The following is a 15,416-nucleotide window of genomic DNA, read 5'->3' on the forward strand; positions in this document are numbered from 1 at the left end:
TTTTATCACGCATCGATGTTCTAATTTAGTTAACATTGTCAATTCGCACAGGATGTTCATGTTTGTTCAGCAATTGCAGAAAAACAAAAGACTATCTCGGTTCGAATTATACTTTTTTTTAATGTCAATGAATAAACCTTAGCGGCCAGTAACGAAAGAAATTTTAGAAGAGGTCGTAAGATATCAATACCGAGAATATTTTGAACGCCCCTCGTATATTTTATATCTATCAGTTCCTATGAAAATAATATACAAACAATTATAAAAATTAACAAGTGTTCCGTGTGTGAGCTTAGTAAAAATGGAAAATTTCGGTATTTGAACAAATGCACCTATTTTGATAGAGCTCAGTCAAAAGTATTTTCTATCCAACCTAACAGAGCTGAACATGATTGAATTGTAATTAAATCAAGGGTTCGCGAAGTTCACGCTTCCCAGTAAGAATCTCTAATTGACTGATATTCCAAGATTTGTAGTTAGTTCTTAATCACTATCCAGAAAACGGAGAAAACCTTGCATTTCTGAACCGAAAACATTTGTAACTATTACATTGCCATTGATATGTCAGCTTAAGAAGTAGATTGCAATTTTAGTACGAGTACCTTGTTGTAACTTGATTCAAGGTACTGTGGCCTACCGAAATGCTCAACTTTTGGACTTTGCTTCTGGAGGTGAGGCGTTTTTGAAATTAACAACAAATTCCTATTATCAGATTTGGTTCTTTAAAGGGCAATCTGTTTTTAGATTCGAGTCCGGCATAATTCTTAAAATGACTTGTTTTTACTCTAATCTCTGTACAAGTATGTCTAAAATAAAATCGCAACAAATTCAGATTTCCGTAGACAAATTGGCATTTGAATTTGACTGAAAGGTTCCAAGTTCCAGAAAGGCATTAAACCGACGGCTAATACTAAGGTCGAAAAGCACTGAAAAGTCGATCAAAAGTAGTTCACATGACATCTATTTGTGTTTGAATTTAGATTACAAATACATTCTTCAAAGATATACCTAATAGGCATATAAGGTTTATACGTAATGAAGATAATGTGACGTTCACAAGACACCCAATATTTTTTTCATTTATTAACAAAATTATACTTGTATAATTAAAGTGTTTTTTCGGTCCGATTAAAATGCTGTCGTTCAATGCCTACTTAGTTCGTTCGTTAGTTAGTTCCAATAGCCATTCCCAGTCCAGTATTAAGATAAAATTACGATCTACCTTTAAATATAATCGGGCTTTAAACATAATTTATTACAATCGAGTCAGTAATTTTAAGATGTATATTTTGTAGAATAAGGATGTAAGTTTTGTAATATGTTGTGTGGTTGAAAACAATGTGATCCTTACGACAGATTCCAGGCATTATTAAAGATAGGTACCCGCTTTTTAAGAAAGAGGGTAATGTTTTCTATTAATGTAGAGGATAATGCAAAATGTATAAAAACTTGTATATACATTTTAACGTATAAATGCCTGCTGTGAAGCCCTTTACTGGACTACAATGATACTTTGCTTGTAAGTACATGACTGTTCCAGAATTGTACATATGATTTAAGATGTTGCGAAACTTTAGGCAAAACAGAGTAAAATATAATTCCAGATCAACCGCAAACGTAATTTTTGGAACCATTAAAAAAATAGAAAAGGAATAATTCTAATACCTATAGCAGAAATATATTTTCCTATCTTTTTTAATGGTTTCAAAAATATTTAAAGATTCAAAAAGTATTATTCTGTTTTCCTAAGAATTTCAACATTTATGTTTTATAGATTTAATTAGCTAAAAATTTGAACTAGATTGCCTTGAACACATAATGTGATATATTGTAAATAGTTAGTGTATAAAAATATTGGATATTATGTAACACCTCTATAGTGATGATCCTTCAAAATCTTCGTACACAGACTACACAGTACATGTAATTATGTATACTTATCTTATCAAAAATGATATGTTACGACAGATATTTTTGAGCACTTCCGATATTAGTTCGTCAGATATTACGGAAAAAATTAAGCAAATTAATGTGTAACATAAACATAGGTAAGTATTACATTATCACAATGTAGCAATGATGTGAATTTATTTGCAATTTATACTGCTACCTACAAGATATTGTAACGTAGTTACCTATACCTACTTAGTGAAATTGAATCCTGGTTCACCATCAAACCATTGTATAATTATGTCATTTATAGGTATGAGATAATAAAATTGATTTAATTTCCATTTTGTCATACAGTCAGCAACAGAATTATCTAAGTGATCGAGGTGTTCAAATGATCTGAGCACAATAAAAGCATGTCAGTGTGCGTATTAATTTGAACATCCGACCCTTAGACGCTACGGACTGTACTTATTTAGTTGCGTGAATCAATGTTTTATGATACTGAATGTACCTACAGTCTAGGATAGAAAAAAAATGTGGTTAATTTACGAAAAATATGAGTAAGTTCCTTTATGTTAGTTATGACAGTAAAGCAATGTTAATGTACCTACCTACACATATTTTTGATAAATTGACCGTATTGATAATTTTACCCTCGACTGTTAAGTAAATAAGAATCGCAATTATTACAAACCTGTAATGCTCAACCTGTAACTGAAACAATAAATAAAAGGTGTTATAAGTCAAAATTAATAAATGACGGGAAATACGTGGTTACATATTTGGTTTTATTTTAATTCCTTTTTATTCAGCCGTCCTGAGTCGGAGGGACTTTGAAAATATTTGATACTTCCAGCTGTTTTAGCTCAAGAACTACTTACAAATATACCTAATAGGGTAATAGCTAAAGTAGAACCAGTAGTAGTAGTAGAAGTAGAAAGTAGAAGAGAGTGGTCTTCAACAGAAGGACATGATGTCACGATCCTCAGTATTGAGGGACCGACTGAAGAAGAGAAGAGAAAGTAGAACCAAGCTAACTTTGCAAAGTCTTTGCAGTAACAAAGTGTAGCCGTGTCACCATAAATTTCAAATTCTTATGAAAATTATTGCCTTATAGCAATTCAACACTGAGCTTACCTACTAAAATTTGGTACAATCCATCAGGCGTGGCTCACTCCGCGATTTCGTCGCTTTGCTACAGGTAGCTAAAAGTACATCCGTTCCAAACCAATTTTGGTGGCTAGCCATAAGCCGCGCGTGGCGTTGTCGCCACCTAGCGGTCATATCTGTGCTGATCGTAACAGACGCGTTTTGTTAGAGAGTGAGTCTTCTGTACCTAGTACTATTATTTATTCTGTGCTATTATTACTTACGTAGGTATAGAACCGGCACAGAGAATCAGTATTTTGCGCCATGAGTTGTCGTTGTTTTGACAACAAACCATAGAAGCGGAGCGTGAATCTCGCGACCTAAATGCGTAAGCGCCATGAATTTTTACGGCGCTTACGACGTTTTGTTCGCGTGGTTATAGGTTGCGTTGCGACAATTTCATTGTTTGGTATGTATAGCTTCTCTATGGTACTTATCTAATCCAATGGTGCAATCTTGCAAAGTTAGCTTAGGGCTTTCACTAACCCGGGATTAACCGGTTAAACCTGGAGTTACTATTGTTACCAATACAATTTGACATTGGGTTAATAGTGTTAATACAGTGAGCCTGCCTATGAAGCCGATAGTCCCGGGATTGAATCCCGGTAAGGGAATTTATTTATGTGATGAACAGTTGAACACAGATATTTGTTCCTGAGTTATGGGTGTTTTCTATGTATCTACATAAGTACCTATGTATTTATCTATAGGTATACCTACCTATGTATATCGTCGCCTAGTAAATAGGTATCTACCCATAGTACCTACAAGCTTTGCTTAGTTTGGGTGTGGTTAGGGCCCGTTGGGGCGGTCGATCTGTGTAAGATTGTCACCAAATATTTTTTTTATTTTATAAGAAAATGGTAGATATAGTTTTGACGCGTAATCTTATAGATGCCGACTGTACATTGCAGATCTTTGATTAAAATTGGGGCACGTTTTTTCCGCGACTAGGAAGTGAGAGTGCCATCTGTTGATAGCGACACAAAGCGGCGTTATCCGCGCTATCGCGCACGCGCCGCAAACATCCCTTATCGCGCGATAACGCACATAAAAACAGGACAGATGTGCAGATTCTATCTATCTTTGTCTTGGTGTCATTAGTTACGGATTACTATTGTTATTGTAAACGGGAGTTGATCCACTTACGCTCTTAAATCTTTTCGAGGCAGAGCTGTAGGGTTTTTAAGGGGCCCACTGATTACCAGTCCGCCGGATGATATCGGCCTGTCAGTTGTTCGGAACTGTCAACTTTTTGTTCTAACTGACAGGACGATATCGTCCGGCGGACTGTTAATCAGTGGGCCCATTTAGAGACGGTGTAGCTTTATTTGACGTTCATAAGCGTATTGTATTTAATAGCACATAGCCCTTTTATGTGGCGTTAGAGTCACAAACTCTGCACAGAAATTACAGTCAAAAAGTTGCGGGCTACGACCTTAACATAAAATTATGTAACTATGAAAATGATGAAGTTTATTCTTGTACACTTTAGTCTGTCAAAGACGGTGTGTAGAGTAAGCTTGGATGGATGCATTTTTTAAGTTATGCTGGCAAGAAAAAATAGAGGTATAAAATCGTGTTTGTTGTATGGGAGCCCCCCTTAAATATTGATTTTATTTTTAGTATTTGTTGTTATAGCGGCAACAGTGATAGAGCATTTGTGAAAATTTCAACTGTCTAGCTATCGCGGTTCATGAGATACAGCCTGGTGACAGACGGACGGACAGCGAAATCTTAGTAATAGGGTCCCGTTTTTTACCCTTTGGGTACGGAACCTTAAAAACAACTGTTTGAACAACTGTTCTGTTATTTTAATGAAAGTAGAGGTACTGCATAAGTCTTATTTAGCATAGGACGGCTTACGGCTATTTACAAAATACTTATTTAATTTAATTTTTATAGGAATTATTTTATTGATAATTTAATACTCATCGATTACTAGGTTGATATGAATTAATTATGATTACCTTGTATAATTTTCATTCGTAGTAGGTACCTTTTAATAGCTAGGCAGGGGTAAACCAATACTAGCAATTATGTAGACAAGTCTTTCGCCGATCGTTGGTGGTATTAAAATGACAGCTGTTGTCACAAATGTTAAATTATCGCAGCAAATGTGTCTAATCGACCCCAACTGAATTGTCTGCCAATCATGTTTACAAAGAGGGCGAATCGAAGGGTAGGTTAGCGGCATATTGCGGGGTGAAAACTAGAAATTATAACGACCAATTGATACCATTAACTATACAGTTTCTTTATAAAGAAAACTTTTCTCATTAAAATTAAGCGAGACAAAAATCTAGTCTAGTAGTATTTTTGAAGCTAAAGTGCCATCTAGCGGTGAGTAGATAAAGAAAAGTAAGTCATCTATAATAATATAGATGGCGCTATAATCAAATCATATCCTGTTTGTCATGCGGCTTCTACCCAACGCTAGATGTCGCTAAAATTAAAAATTAGCTAAGCGTCTAGTCAAACACGCTCTCTGAATAAAAAAAGTTTCAAGAGTAAATAAAAGGCGGGAACTAGAAGTATCTTGACTCGATCGAGTGTCCGTGTCGTGTGTCTCATTACTTTTTGCTTTTCACTTTACTGTTTACTATAGATTTCTATTTCGTTATTTCAGTGTGTAAGTAATAGACATTTATTTATTGTTACAGACTAATTTATTAGCAATTGGAATCTTAGAAGCTAGAAACGTACAATCAAATTAGGCAGTCCATTTGAGGCACCTCGTATCTAAATGAGTGCCCAGACATCTGACCGAGCAATATCGCGCTCCGCACGGAATGCAAGTATAGTTCGATAGGAAACCACACACGGCACAGAAGTGGCGGTCAGGAAATCTGTAAAATACATAAACAAATTAAATTAATATAATAAGAAGTCTTCCTGAAAGATAAAACTATAAAATAGAAGCTTGAGGTATCCTAAGTCCATTTTGATGTCATATTATCCCTAATTTGGTATACCAATGGACGGGAAACTAAGCAATCCATTTTTTTTAATGGATAGAATAGGTAATGTTTAGCGATATTTGTGAACTTACTTAGATGGAGGTGCTTGTACAGACAAATAATTAGGAGGTTCGGGTCTAAAGTTAGCATCTTCCTCAACCAACTGAGCAAAAGATTTCCTAAACCTCATCTTATAATAATCTGCACTCCTCGCCTTCTTCCCTTTTCTGGTCGGTTTCTCATTGGAATCAGCAAACTTGGGTATTTTTTTTGACATAACCAGGTCTGCATGAGGATCGTCATGGAAGTTGTCTTGCTCAAGCGCTTCCACTGCCTTCCTGGCTCTGCGCTTCCTGGCAACATCATCGAGGACCCTGCTTTTCACACCATCTTTTACTCTACCCGACTCTCTTGCTGCCATTTTGAATTTCTTTATTAGATGCCTTTATCATGTACTGGAATGCTTAGCTGGTCCATAAGATCATCAACCCTTGCTTGTAAGGTTTCTACGATGTCTGCCGATATGAACAGATGTCTCTCGTCTAGGTCTTGAAGGATAAACTTTCTGCCGAGGGCCAGGGTCTCGTCGAGGTGAAGTAAGAACTGTTTCATAGCCGGGTCACTGGAACAAGTAATATGTCTAAGAAAAGAGGACTTAGTGCTGAAGAGAAGAGGACTAAGATGTTGGAGATATTTCATAATAGCAAGGACTTCTTTCAGTTGAAGGTATTTGTTATGTATGCTAGGGTTTGCACGACGAATCCGAAATGTATGGGAATATCCGCGGATCCGAATCCAGATCCGGATAATTCTATACATTTCGGATCCGGATTGCAAACCCCATGTATGACTGATGAGAAATATTATAAGACAGTTCATTATCAACTTGGATGCTTTTTAGTCTATGAAAACTTCTTATAAGTGTGAAAAAATAGTGTTAAAATCATTCTACTCTTCATTTTCAATCCACAATGGGTACTAATTATAATTTCTATCAATATTAATGACATGCTTTTCAACTAAGATATTAACAAAACTAGACCACTATCAAGTTAATTTTAATAATTTTTAAAAATAATAAAAACAAGTTAAAAGAAAATTTATACAAAATTATTTAAAGTATCATCAGAATTTTGACGATTGATCATTTTTTATTTTTTATTTAGAACACAAACAGTCACATGATGCAATTGGATTTTTAGTACAATGTAGTGTACTTAACATACTTAAGAAGCAGACCTGATATTTGTTTTAGGAGTTGGAAAAAATAGCACCAAAAGAGAAAGGTATCACCATGCAGTCAGTGAAAGAGGTGGTGCAGAGTTTGGTTGATGATCACTTGGTTGACTCGGAGAAGATAGGCACTTCCATTTACTTTTGGTCCTACCCGAGGTAAAGAACTTTGTAAAAAAAATTTGTCCTAATAATTTTATAAAGCCATACATAGGTTTATGTTTGGCCTTTGAAATAAGTTTTAGTTTGTTTAAGTATGAATATTTTAAATCAATTTTTTTTAACAAGCAGATACGTAACCGGAAGCGTAACTTTTTCCATTTTTTCCTTTAATATAAAATTATGAATATTTTGTTTATATTATTCTGCTAATTCTCTATGTAAAAATATAGATCTAACTTAGAGGTACTAGTGACTGACAGGAACTAGTAACACATTTTTGGTTATTATCCACGAAAAGCTGTGTGAATATGCCAACATCGTGCAGTAGCTGCAAGGAAAGGAAAACCAAATTTAAATTGGTTTTTAACCTTTATTTTCTTGAATAAAAAATAGAAGTGTTGGTTACTGGTGCCACTATGTTACCTTGGAGACAGGACATTTTAAATTAATTTATCTCTGTTTTCAGCAAAGTCAAGAATGCAAAGAAAAGAAAACTCAATTACATGCAGAATGAGCTTGCAGAATGCACAAAGAAACTGAAAAAGACTGAAGAAGCTATAGCAAGTGAATCTGTAAGTATATGAAAAATATCATAATTAAATTGACCTAAACTTTTAAAAGATCTAACAATTATCTAGAGTTAGACCAAGAAAAGTCTGCGATTATTTGATAGGACACGCACTGTATGTGTTATTTATACGTCTTAATTTTATAGAAGTTTGACATTTAACACATTCACTACCAGAAACCCACCTGGTGGACTAAACTTAGCTCAGATGCCGGACAACCCGCTTTTATACGCAGCTATAGACCGGTTTCTGAGGTAGTGCGCCGTTTTTTTGTCTGGTAGTGAATGTGTTAAAATAACACTTGCACTGCATGTGGTATCCAAATCGTTGCGGACTTTTCTTGATCTAACTCTATGTCAATATATCAACATTTTTTTAAATGTATTTGTTTCTACTAAGTCCTTTTATTTACATTGACTTTTAAGACCCAATACAAACTATAAAATGTAATGTATAAGTATGGTTACTGTTTTGTTTAAGTATTAAAGTGTGCTCATAAATTTGCTCCAATTCATAGATTGGTCGTGAAGCAACTGAGGAAAGAACAGATGTATTGAAATCTTTAGAAAAGATGAAAAAAGAAGAAGAGGCTTTAAAGAAAGAATTACAGAAGTATAGAGACTCAGATCCTGAGTACATAGCTCAATTAAAGACTGAAATTGAGGTAAGACATACATGAATGCCATTAATGAGGTAATTTTTTTTTTAAAGACTAATGTTTAGGTACTGAGTGCATTTTAATGTTCAGGATTTGAAGACTGCGGCCAACCGATGGACAGAAAACATTTACATTCTAAAGTCTTACATGAAGAATACATTTCAGTGTGAAAACGAAGTTATCGATCAAATGTTCAACATTCCTCAGGAATTAGATTACATCGAATAGTTATTTGTTAATGTTATGTTATCTAAATTAATTTGCTTCGCCATTCAATGTTATGGTTGATCTCGAGTAAGGTTATGTTATGATAATCAGAAAAAAATACCAACCATTCCACGAGCACTCCTTTCATAACATTCACCATTATTAATAAATAAATTCCATAATACGGAAAAACCTGATATGTCGATTGTTTTACTTTTATTGAGTAGAAGTATTGCAGAAATTAGTACGGAATGATAGCGTCACCTGCACTGTCAGTGTCAAGTGTCAAACTGTCAATGTCCAATAAATATGTCATGTCTCAGATGTTTCTATCTACGCTAAGTACGCTAGAACCAGAGGGTCTACCGCGAACCACGTTCGACATGTTGCCTCCCTGTCACACTTACGCACGAATTTACAAGTGCGATAGAGAGGCAACACTTCGAACGTGGTTCGCGGTAGGCCCTCTGATGGCTCCTCTACACTTGGAGGATACAACTAAAGGATACCTTATATCCTCCAAGCCTCTACACGATGGGCCAACGCCGGCCACTCCAAGGGACGCATTTATGCGTTAGAGGGAGCAAGTGATATTGCTATCTCATTCTACCGCATGACTGCGTCCCTTGGAGTGGCCGGCGTTGGCCCATCGTGTAGAGGAGCCCAGAGGGGCTACCGCGAACCACGTACGACGTGTTGCATGATGCATCTCTGTCGCACTTGTAATTTCGTACGTAAGTGTAACAGGGAGGCAACACGTCGAACGTGGTTCGCGGTAGGCCTTCAGACCAGGGATGTTGCGGATGCAGATTTTTTGACATCCGCGGACGCGGATGCGGATGCGGATATTTAAAGGCTCACATCCGCGGATGCAGATGCGGATGTCAAGATTAGGTACTTAGAAAACGTCAAATATTACATTTTTAGTATCATTTTTTTTTAAATATACGCGTCGACTTGAGAACCTCCTCCGTTTTTTTCGTCGGTTAAAAAAACGAAACGTTTAGTATTTGAGCAAGAATATTTAATAAACAGTAACTTGGCCGACTTTTCTGGATCTAGACGATTTCGTTATAGGTAATGACGAAATTACCTAGCACTTACGCCGCCGCTAAAACGTTCCTGTACCGATTTGTTTGACATCCGCATCCGCATAAGCTCCGCATCGATTTTATGCGGATGCGGATGTTGAAAATAATGCGGAAGTTCCGCGGTTGCAGATGCGGATGCGGATGTTCGCAACATCCCTGCTTCAGACCCCACAAGTAGATTGTACTTAGAACTAGAATATAGATTGTACTTTTTCTAGCTTTATCTTGTCTTACGGTGATGGTCGGTAGGAATATTATATCTATGTGTGATGGTGATTGAAACATTATTGTGCGACGTAGAGCACGTTAGTGTGCTTTTGCTTTTGGCGTAAATCGGAATTTTGGCTACTGTCATCACTATGACACCATCTGTGACTTCTGTGAGTGATCATCTGTGGCCTATTCGTTTTATCGTAATTGGTTAGGTTTGATTTTATATTATTGTAATAACAAAGTTTATATTCTTAAATTCAAAGCTATTATAACTAAACTAATTATAGAATACAGTTTTCACGTCATCTTACTACTTCGGCGTAAGGTTGCACTAGAATATTCGTCAATGTTATTGAGTCGTGATGGTTAACGTTTTGTGTATTCTCGAATGGAAAAGTCCGGGACTGGGACAACTAACGGCGGTATGATGTCTGTAGAGGCTCCATTTGTCAAGCAGGAGCCCGGGGACGAGAATAACGGGGGCTTGTGCGGTGTGAGCGGTACGCCTGATGTATTTACTGACGAAGGTGAGTGGTATTTTACAAGTCTTTGCTTGCAATGTATGTATGTTCAGGTCAAATCTTGCAAGCTAAAGTCCTTGCTACACGGTCGCCGACAAGCCTTCTAACCGTCTGACCTTGGTCAGTTTTGGTCAAATTTTGTTGGAAACAACTGTCTACACGGTCCGTCCAGACCAAGGCCACGCGGTCTGAGGGGCTTGTCGGCGACCGTGTAGCAAGGGCTTAAATTAGACCCACTTCCCATTATTTGATTGAACGGAAACTTTACATACATAAGTAAAAGTTAGGTGACAATCGAAATTATGGCACCATCAAGCTGATCTGATGATGGACACAGGAGGTGGCCATAGGAACTGTGATAAGGGGCATTACAAGTCGAGCAGAAAGGAACAAATTCCATAACCTCACTTTTTTGACTTTGTGGAATTTGTTTATATTCTGGTGAATTATAGTACTAGTAAGCACAAGTATGTACATGTACATTGTACACCCATTTTTTTTCTCAATTCTCTTGTCACTATTTATTGCCTAGTTATGGGATATTGAAGAATTAACCATGTTTGAGAAAATAACTTTTTTAACGCTTTACTGGTAATCTGTGATTTTTTTTTTAATTCAAATTACATTGTTTCAAATCGTAAAAGGGATGTTTTTTTAAAGTCATTTTTACCCTAATATCCAAATGTGTTCTATAAAAGATTAATTAATGACTTAATTATTTCAGTGCCTGTTAAAGAAGAATTGAGCACTGAAGACCATGTGAAAGAGGAGCTTGCTGGCTCAAACAGTGCGGACCCGAGTGCCTCACTGTATGAGGACCACCTAGTTAAGGATGAGCTTGTGCTGGGCCCCGAGCTTTTTCACCTACCTCATGTTTCGTTGCTTCCGAGTCAGTTCAACATAGTAAAATTTATCCTAGTAATAGTGCTGGTTATATATAGTTCACTAGCTTCTTTCCACAACTTCATCTGCACAGCGGGCTCAGCACGGTTCCATTTTTATCGACTATCACATGCCTGTCACTTTCGCACTTACATACTTGTTAGAACGTGACAGGCATGGTGACAAACGATAAAAATGCTACCATGCTACTAGGGCTGATTAGTATTCCATATACCAAATTGGTAAATTTTACCAAGTTTTTCACCGTCTAAGGATGTTTCCATCTGAAATTCCAAAAGAGGTTCTAGTAAAATGGCCCTTATTGCAGATGAAGCATAAGGACCCTTCTCTGATGTAAAGATACAATTTGTTAAAGTTATTGTCTCTGGTTACCGCAACACTTTCTTATGAAATAAAACTATTAAAACGGATTATATCGCGTATATTTAATTTATTTATAACTGGTGACCCGTAGACCACTAACGCTGTAAAGGGTTCGAAACGTGGGATGTAGTATAAATTCAATATACACGATATAATCCGTTTTAATAGTTTAATTTCAAAATTATAAAATATTATTTATATATTGTCTTGCAGCAGTTGAAGCGGGCTCCGCGCAGTCGCTGAGCTGCACTGTCAGACTGGAGCGCCTGCTGGTGGACTCGGAGCGCCGCACTTGCCGGGTCGGGCGCCGCACCTACAAGCTTCACACCGGGCAACCAAGTACTAAGTATGAATGCAATGACTGCGGCAAAAGTTTCAAATATCTCGCAGTTTTCAACAAACACATACACACTCATTCTTTAAATTCACTTGATTCCCGCAAGAATGTTGAGTCAAACAGAAAAAGTAAGATTAAATGTGACTATTGTGACATTCACCTTAAAAAATCTGACTTACGAGCTCATGAGGGCATACGTAGTGTAAAACATTACAAATGTAAGAATTGCGATTATAAGTGTATTCGCAAAGCACACTTGCAAATACATCAGAAGATACACATTGGTGAAAAGCCATTTAAATGTTCCGAGTGTAATTTTGCGTGCCGTCTGAAAGTCAACCTAGGACGTCACCAAAGGATACATGGCGGCAATCCCCTAGAATACAGTAAAAAAACTGGTCCATTTAGTCACGAGAAAATAGAGAAAATACACACTAGGGTGAAGACATTTCAGTGTAGCTATTGTAACTTCACATCTGGATATAAAACGAATTTAAAAAGACACGAAATGATACACGGAGACGGGTACCCTATTAAAAGTGACAACTTATTTAAATGTTGCTATTGTGATTTTCAATGTGCTTACAAACATAATGTATTATGTCACCAACGGACACATACAGGAGAGAAACCTTATGGATGTAGATACTGCGGTTTCAAATGCAAGCATAGAACCACTCTAAAAAGGCATGAGTTGATACACACGGATAAAAAGCCTTTTGAATGTAGGTATTGCGAGCACAAATGTAGAACGAAAGAAGACTTACGAAGTCACGAGACAGTACACAATAGAGAAAAACCATTTACATGTAGCTATTGCAAGTTCAAATGTAGATACAAAAGAAATTTAAAAATACATGTGATGATACACACAGATGAAAAGCCTCTGGAATGTAGATATTGTGATTACAAATGCAGGAGGAAACAAGATTTACGAATTCACGAAGTAGCACACACAATGGATAAATTTGAGAAATGTAGCTCTTGCGATTTCAAGTGTAGAGATAAAAGAAATTTAAAAAGACATGAGAGGATTCACGGGGATGCGAATCGTCTTAAATGTGGCAAATGCGATTACAAGTGTATTCGGAAAACGGATTTCCACAAACACCAGAAGACACACACCGGTGGAAATCTATTAAAGTTCAGCTGTGATTACAAATCGGATAAAAGAAGTATAAAAATACATGACATAACACACAGGGACTCCAAGACTTTTAAATGTAGTGATTGTGATTACAAGAGTACACGAAAAAATGATTTCCGAAAACACCAAATGACACACACTAATAACTGGTTTCATAAATGTGACTATTGTGATTATACGTGTCGTAAGGCGTGTAATTTACGCCGTCACCAAATGATACACACCGGCGAGAATCCCTATGAATGTAAACATTGTGATTTCAAATGCAATCAGAAAACCGTCTTGATTAATCACGAGAAAATACACACTGGGGACAAACCGTTCAAATGCAGCTATTGTGATTTCAGATGCAGCATTAAAACAAACTTACGTAGTCACGAGAAAGTACACACTGGGGAAAAGCGATATCAATGTGGCGATTGCGATTTCAAGTGTATACAGAAATCAGATTTACGACTACATCAAATGATACACACGGGTGAGAAACCCTTTAAATGTAAACACTGTACTTTTGAATGTTCCAAGAAATGTAATTTAAAGAGACACGAGTTGATCCACAATGAAGAAAAGCGTTTTAAGTGTGGTAACTGCGAGTACGAGTGTAGACAGAAGGCAGCCTTACGCAGACATCAGCAGGCGTACGGTGGACGCTGTTTTCGGCGTGATAAAGCAGATGTCTCTTTACAACCGCGCGAGTGAAACAAGCTTTATAATTTTTGACAATGTTCGAAAATAAACGTTTGGTTTATCATTATCATGCGATAGCGTCCAGCATCTTAGGTAATTGACGTGAAAATAAAAGTCGCTTATCTCTCGAATTTACTTAATTTATGTACATTTATATCACATGGAACTTTTGTCGTTAGTCTTTTGATTGTTATTTTGATGTTATTTGAATTACATTATTTGCATTAGACAACAACTGTAATTTTATTCCTAACTAGACAAAACAATAGGAAATCACCTTTTCCTAGCATTTAGAACTCTTTTATAAGATGGCAAAAAAGCAGGAGACTTATTGTTAAAGAATTTACTTATAACCAGATATTGCTGTCTTGTTAACTTGGCCTTTTCAACAAGGTTCATCATCTCTTCAGCACTGATATTTGTTAAACTCGTATTGGATAGTGCCATCTCGTGAGCTTTTTTCTGATCTACTAGCAGCTCTCTATGCTCAAAAATGTCTTTGCCACGACATCTGTCACATCCACTAGGTGAACCAGATGGACTTGCTATATTTAGTTCGAGAGTGCACTGTTCCATTTTGTAACATGGTAAGCATATTGTCTCGACTTTATTAAACCAATAAGCATATTTTTTTAAAACGTATTTTTTACCACGGTTCCCTTTTTTCCAATATCTCCTCATTTGCTTGCATAAATAACCTACACATCTTTCTAAACCAGTAAAATCTATGTTCTCAGTATTCTCGAAGTAAGACTTAAGAACTTTAAACATGTGGCGTTGTCGCTCTGCATCTGAACTGCTGGGAAGATCTGAGGCCCAAATATTGAAGAAGTGCATCCTAGAAAACGAGCATTCAATATAAGTACCTGAAAATAATACAAACAATGCATTAGGATAGTTTGCAGGTTTACTACACCTGGGTTAATAGTATATGGGTTATTCCCACTAGTTACAACCAAATTGTTAGGTTAATGCACCTAGTTGCCAAAGTAGAGATGGGATAAAAAATTGTGATGCTTACAGCACGTCACTGCGATTTTGAAGCAGGGTTGTGGCTGATCCTTTATACTTACTCATTGCGTTATCAATACTATTGCTGCATTTAAGATACCATTTAATAAACTCACTTTTCTGTCGCAGCAGAATGTCTGGGCCCACCACTACTTACTTCATCCTTAACTTGATGGTCTTCATACAGGCGAGCCCTAGCCGTCTCGCTGATGTCAGCAGCTGCACTTTTCTTCCATTTTTTATCACCATTGCATGTCATCTGTTCAGATTCATCTTTAATATGTTGGTCTTCATATAGACGAGCCCGTGTTG

General features: G+C 36.6%; 4 protein-coding genes across 4 annotated transcripts; 2 read left to right on the forward strand and 2 right to left on the reverse strand.

Moving 5' to 3' along the window:
• Positions 1-5,671: 5,671 nt before the first annotated feature.
• On the reverse strand, positions 5,672-6,423 carry LOC134653891 (zinc finger HIT domain-containing protein 1). The gene is made up of 2 exons (XM_063509253.1): positions 6,095-6,423; positions 5,672-5,891 (listed from the first exon to the last, which is right to left on the reverse strand). The coding sequence occupies exons 1-2, from the start codon at positions 6,421-6,423 to the stop codon at positions 5,756-5,758; spliced, it is 465 nt and encodes a 154-aa protein (XP_063365323.1). The 3' UTR covers positions 5,672-5,755.
• Positions 6,424-6,437: 14 nt separating this feature from the next.
• Positions 6,438-9,091, reverse strand: LOC134653893 (general transcription factor IIH subunit 5). The gene is made up of 2 exons (XM_063509254.1): positions 8,957-9,091; positions 6,438-6,624 (listed from the first exon to the last, which is right to left on the reverse strand). The coding sequence occupies exons 1-2, from the start codon at positions 8,989-8,991 to the stop codon at positions 6,438-6,440; spliced, it is 222 nt and encodes a 73-aa protein (XP_063365324.1). The 5' UTR covers positions 8,992-9,091.
• LOC134653894 (meiotic nuclear division protein 1 homolog) lies at positions 6,639-8,872 on the forward strand. Its single transcript, XM_063509255.1, has 5 exons — positions 6,639-6,728; positions 7,258-7,394; positions 7,864-7,969; positions 8,484-8,630; positions 8,715-8,872. Exons 1-5 carry the CDS (start codon positions 6,639-6,641, stop codon positions 8,850-8,852), a joined length of 618 nt encoding a protein of 205 aa, XP_063365325.1. The 3' UTR covers positions 8,853-8,872.
• A 1,470-nt stretch (positions 9,092-10,561) lies between the features above and the next one.
• Positions 10,562-14,105, forward strand: LOC134653904 (oocyte zinc finger protein XlCOF6-like). The gene is made up of 3 exons (XM_063509268.1): positions 10,562-10,662; positions 11,381-11,545; positions 12,136-14,105. The coding sequence occupies exons 1-3, from the start codon at positions 10,563-10,565 to the stop codon at positions 14,103-14,105; spliced, it is 2,235 nt and encodes a 744-aa protein (XP_063365338.1). The 5' UTR covers position 10,562.
• Positions 14,106-15,416: the final 1,311 nt, after the last annotated feature.

The sequence above is a fragment of the Cydia amplana genome, chromosome 14 (genome assembly GCF_948474715.1).
Source record: "Cydia amplana chromosome 14, ilCydAmpl1.1, whole genome shotgun sequence".
In the NCBI taxonomy this organism is placed as follows: domain Eukaryota; kingdom Metazoa; phylum Arthropoda; class Insecta; order Lepidoptera; family Tortricidae; genus Cydia; species Cydia amplana.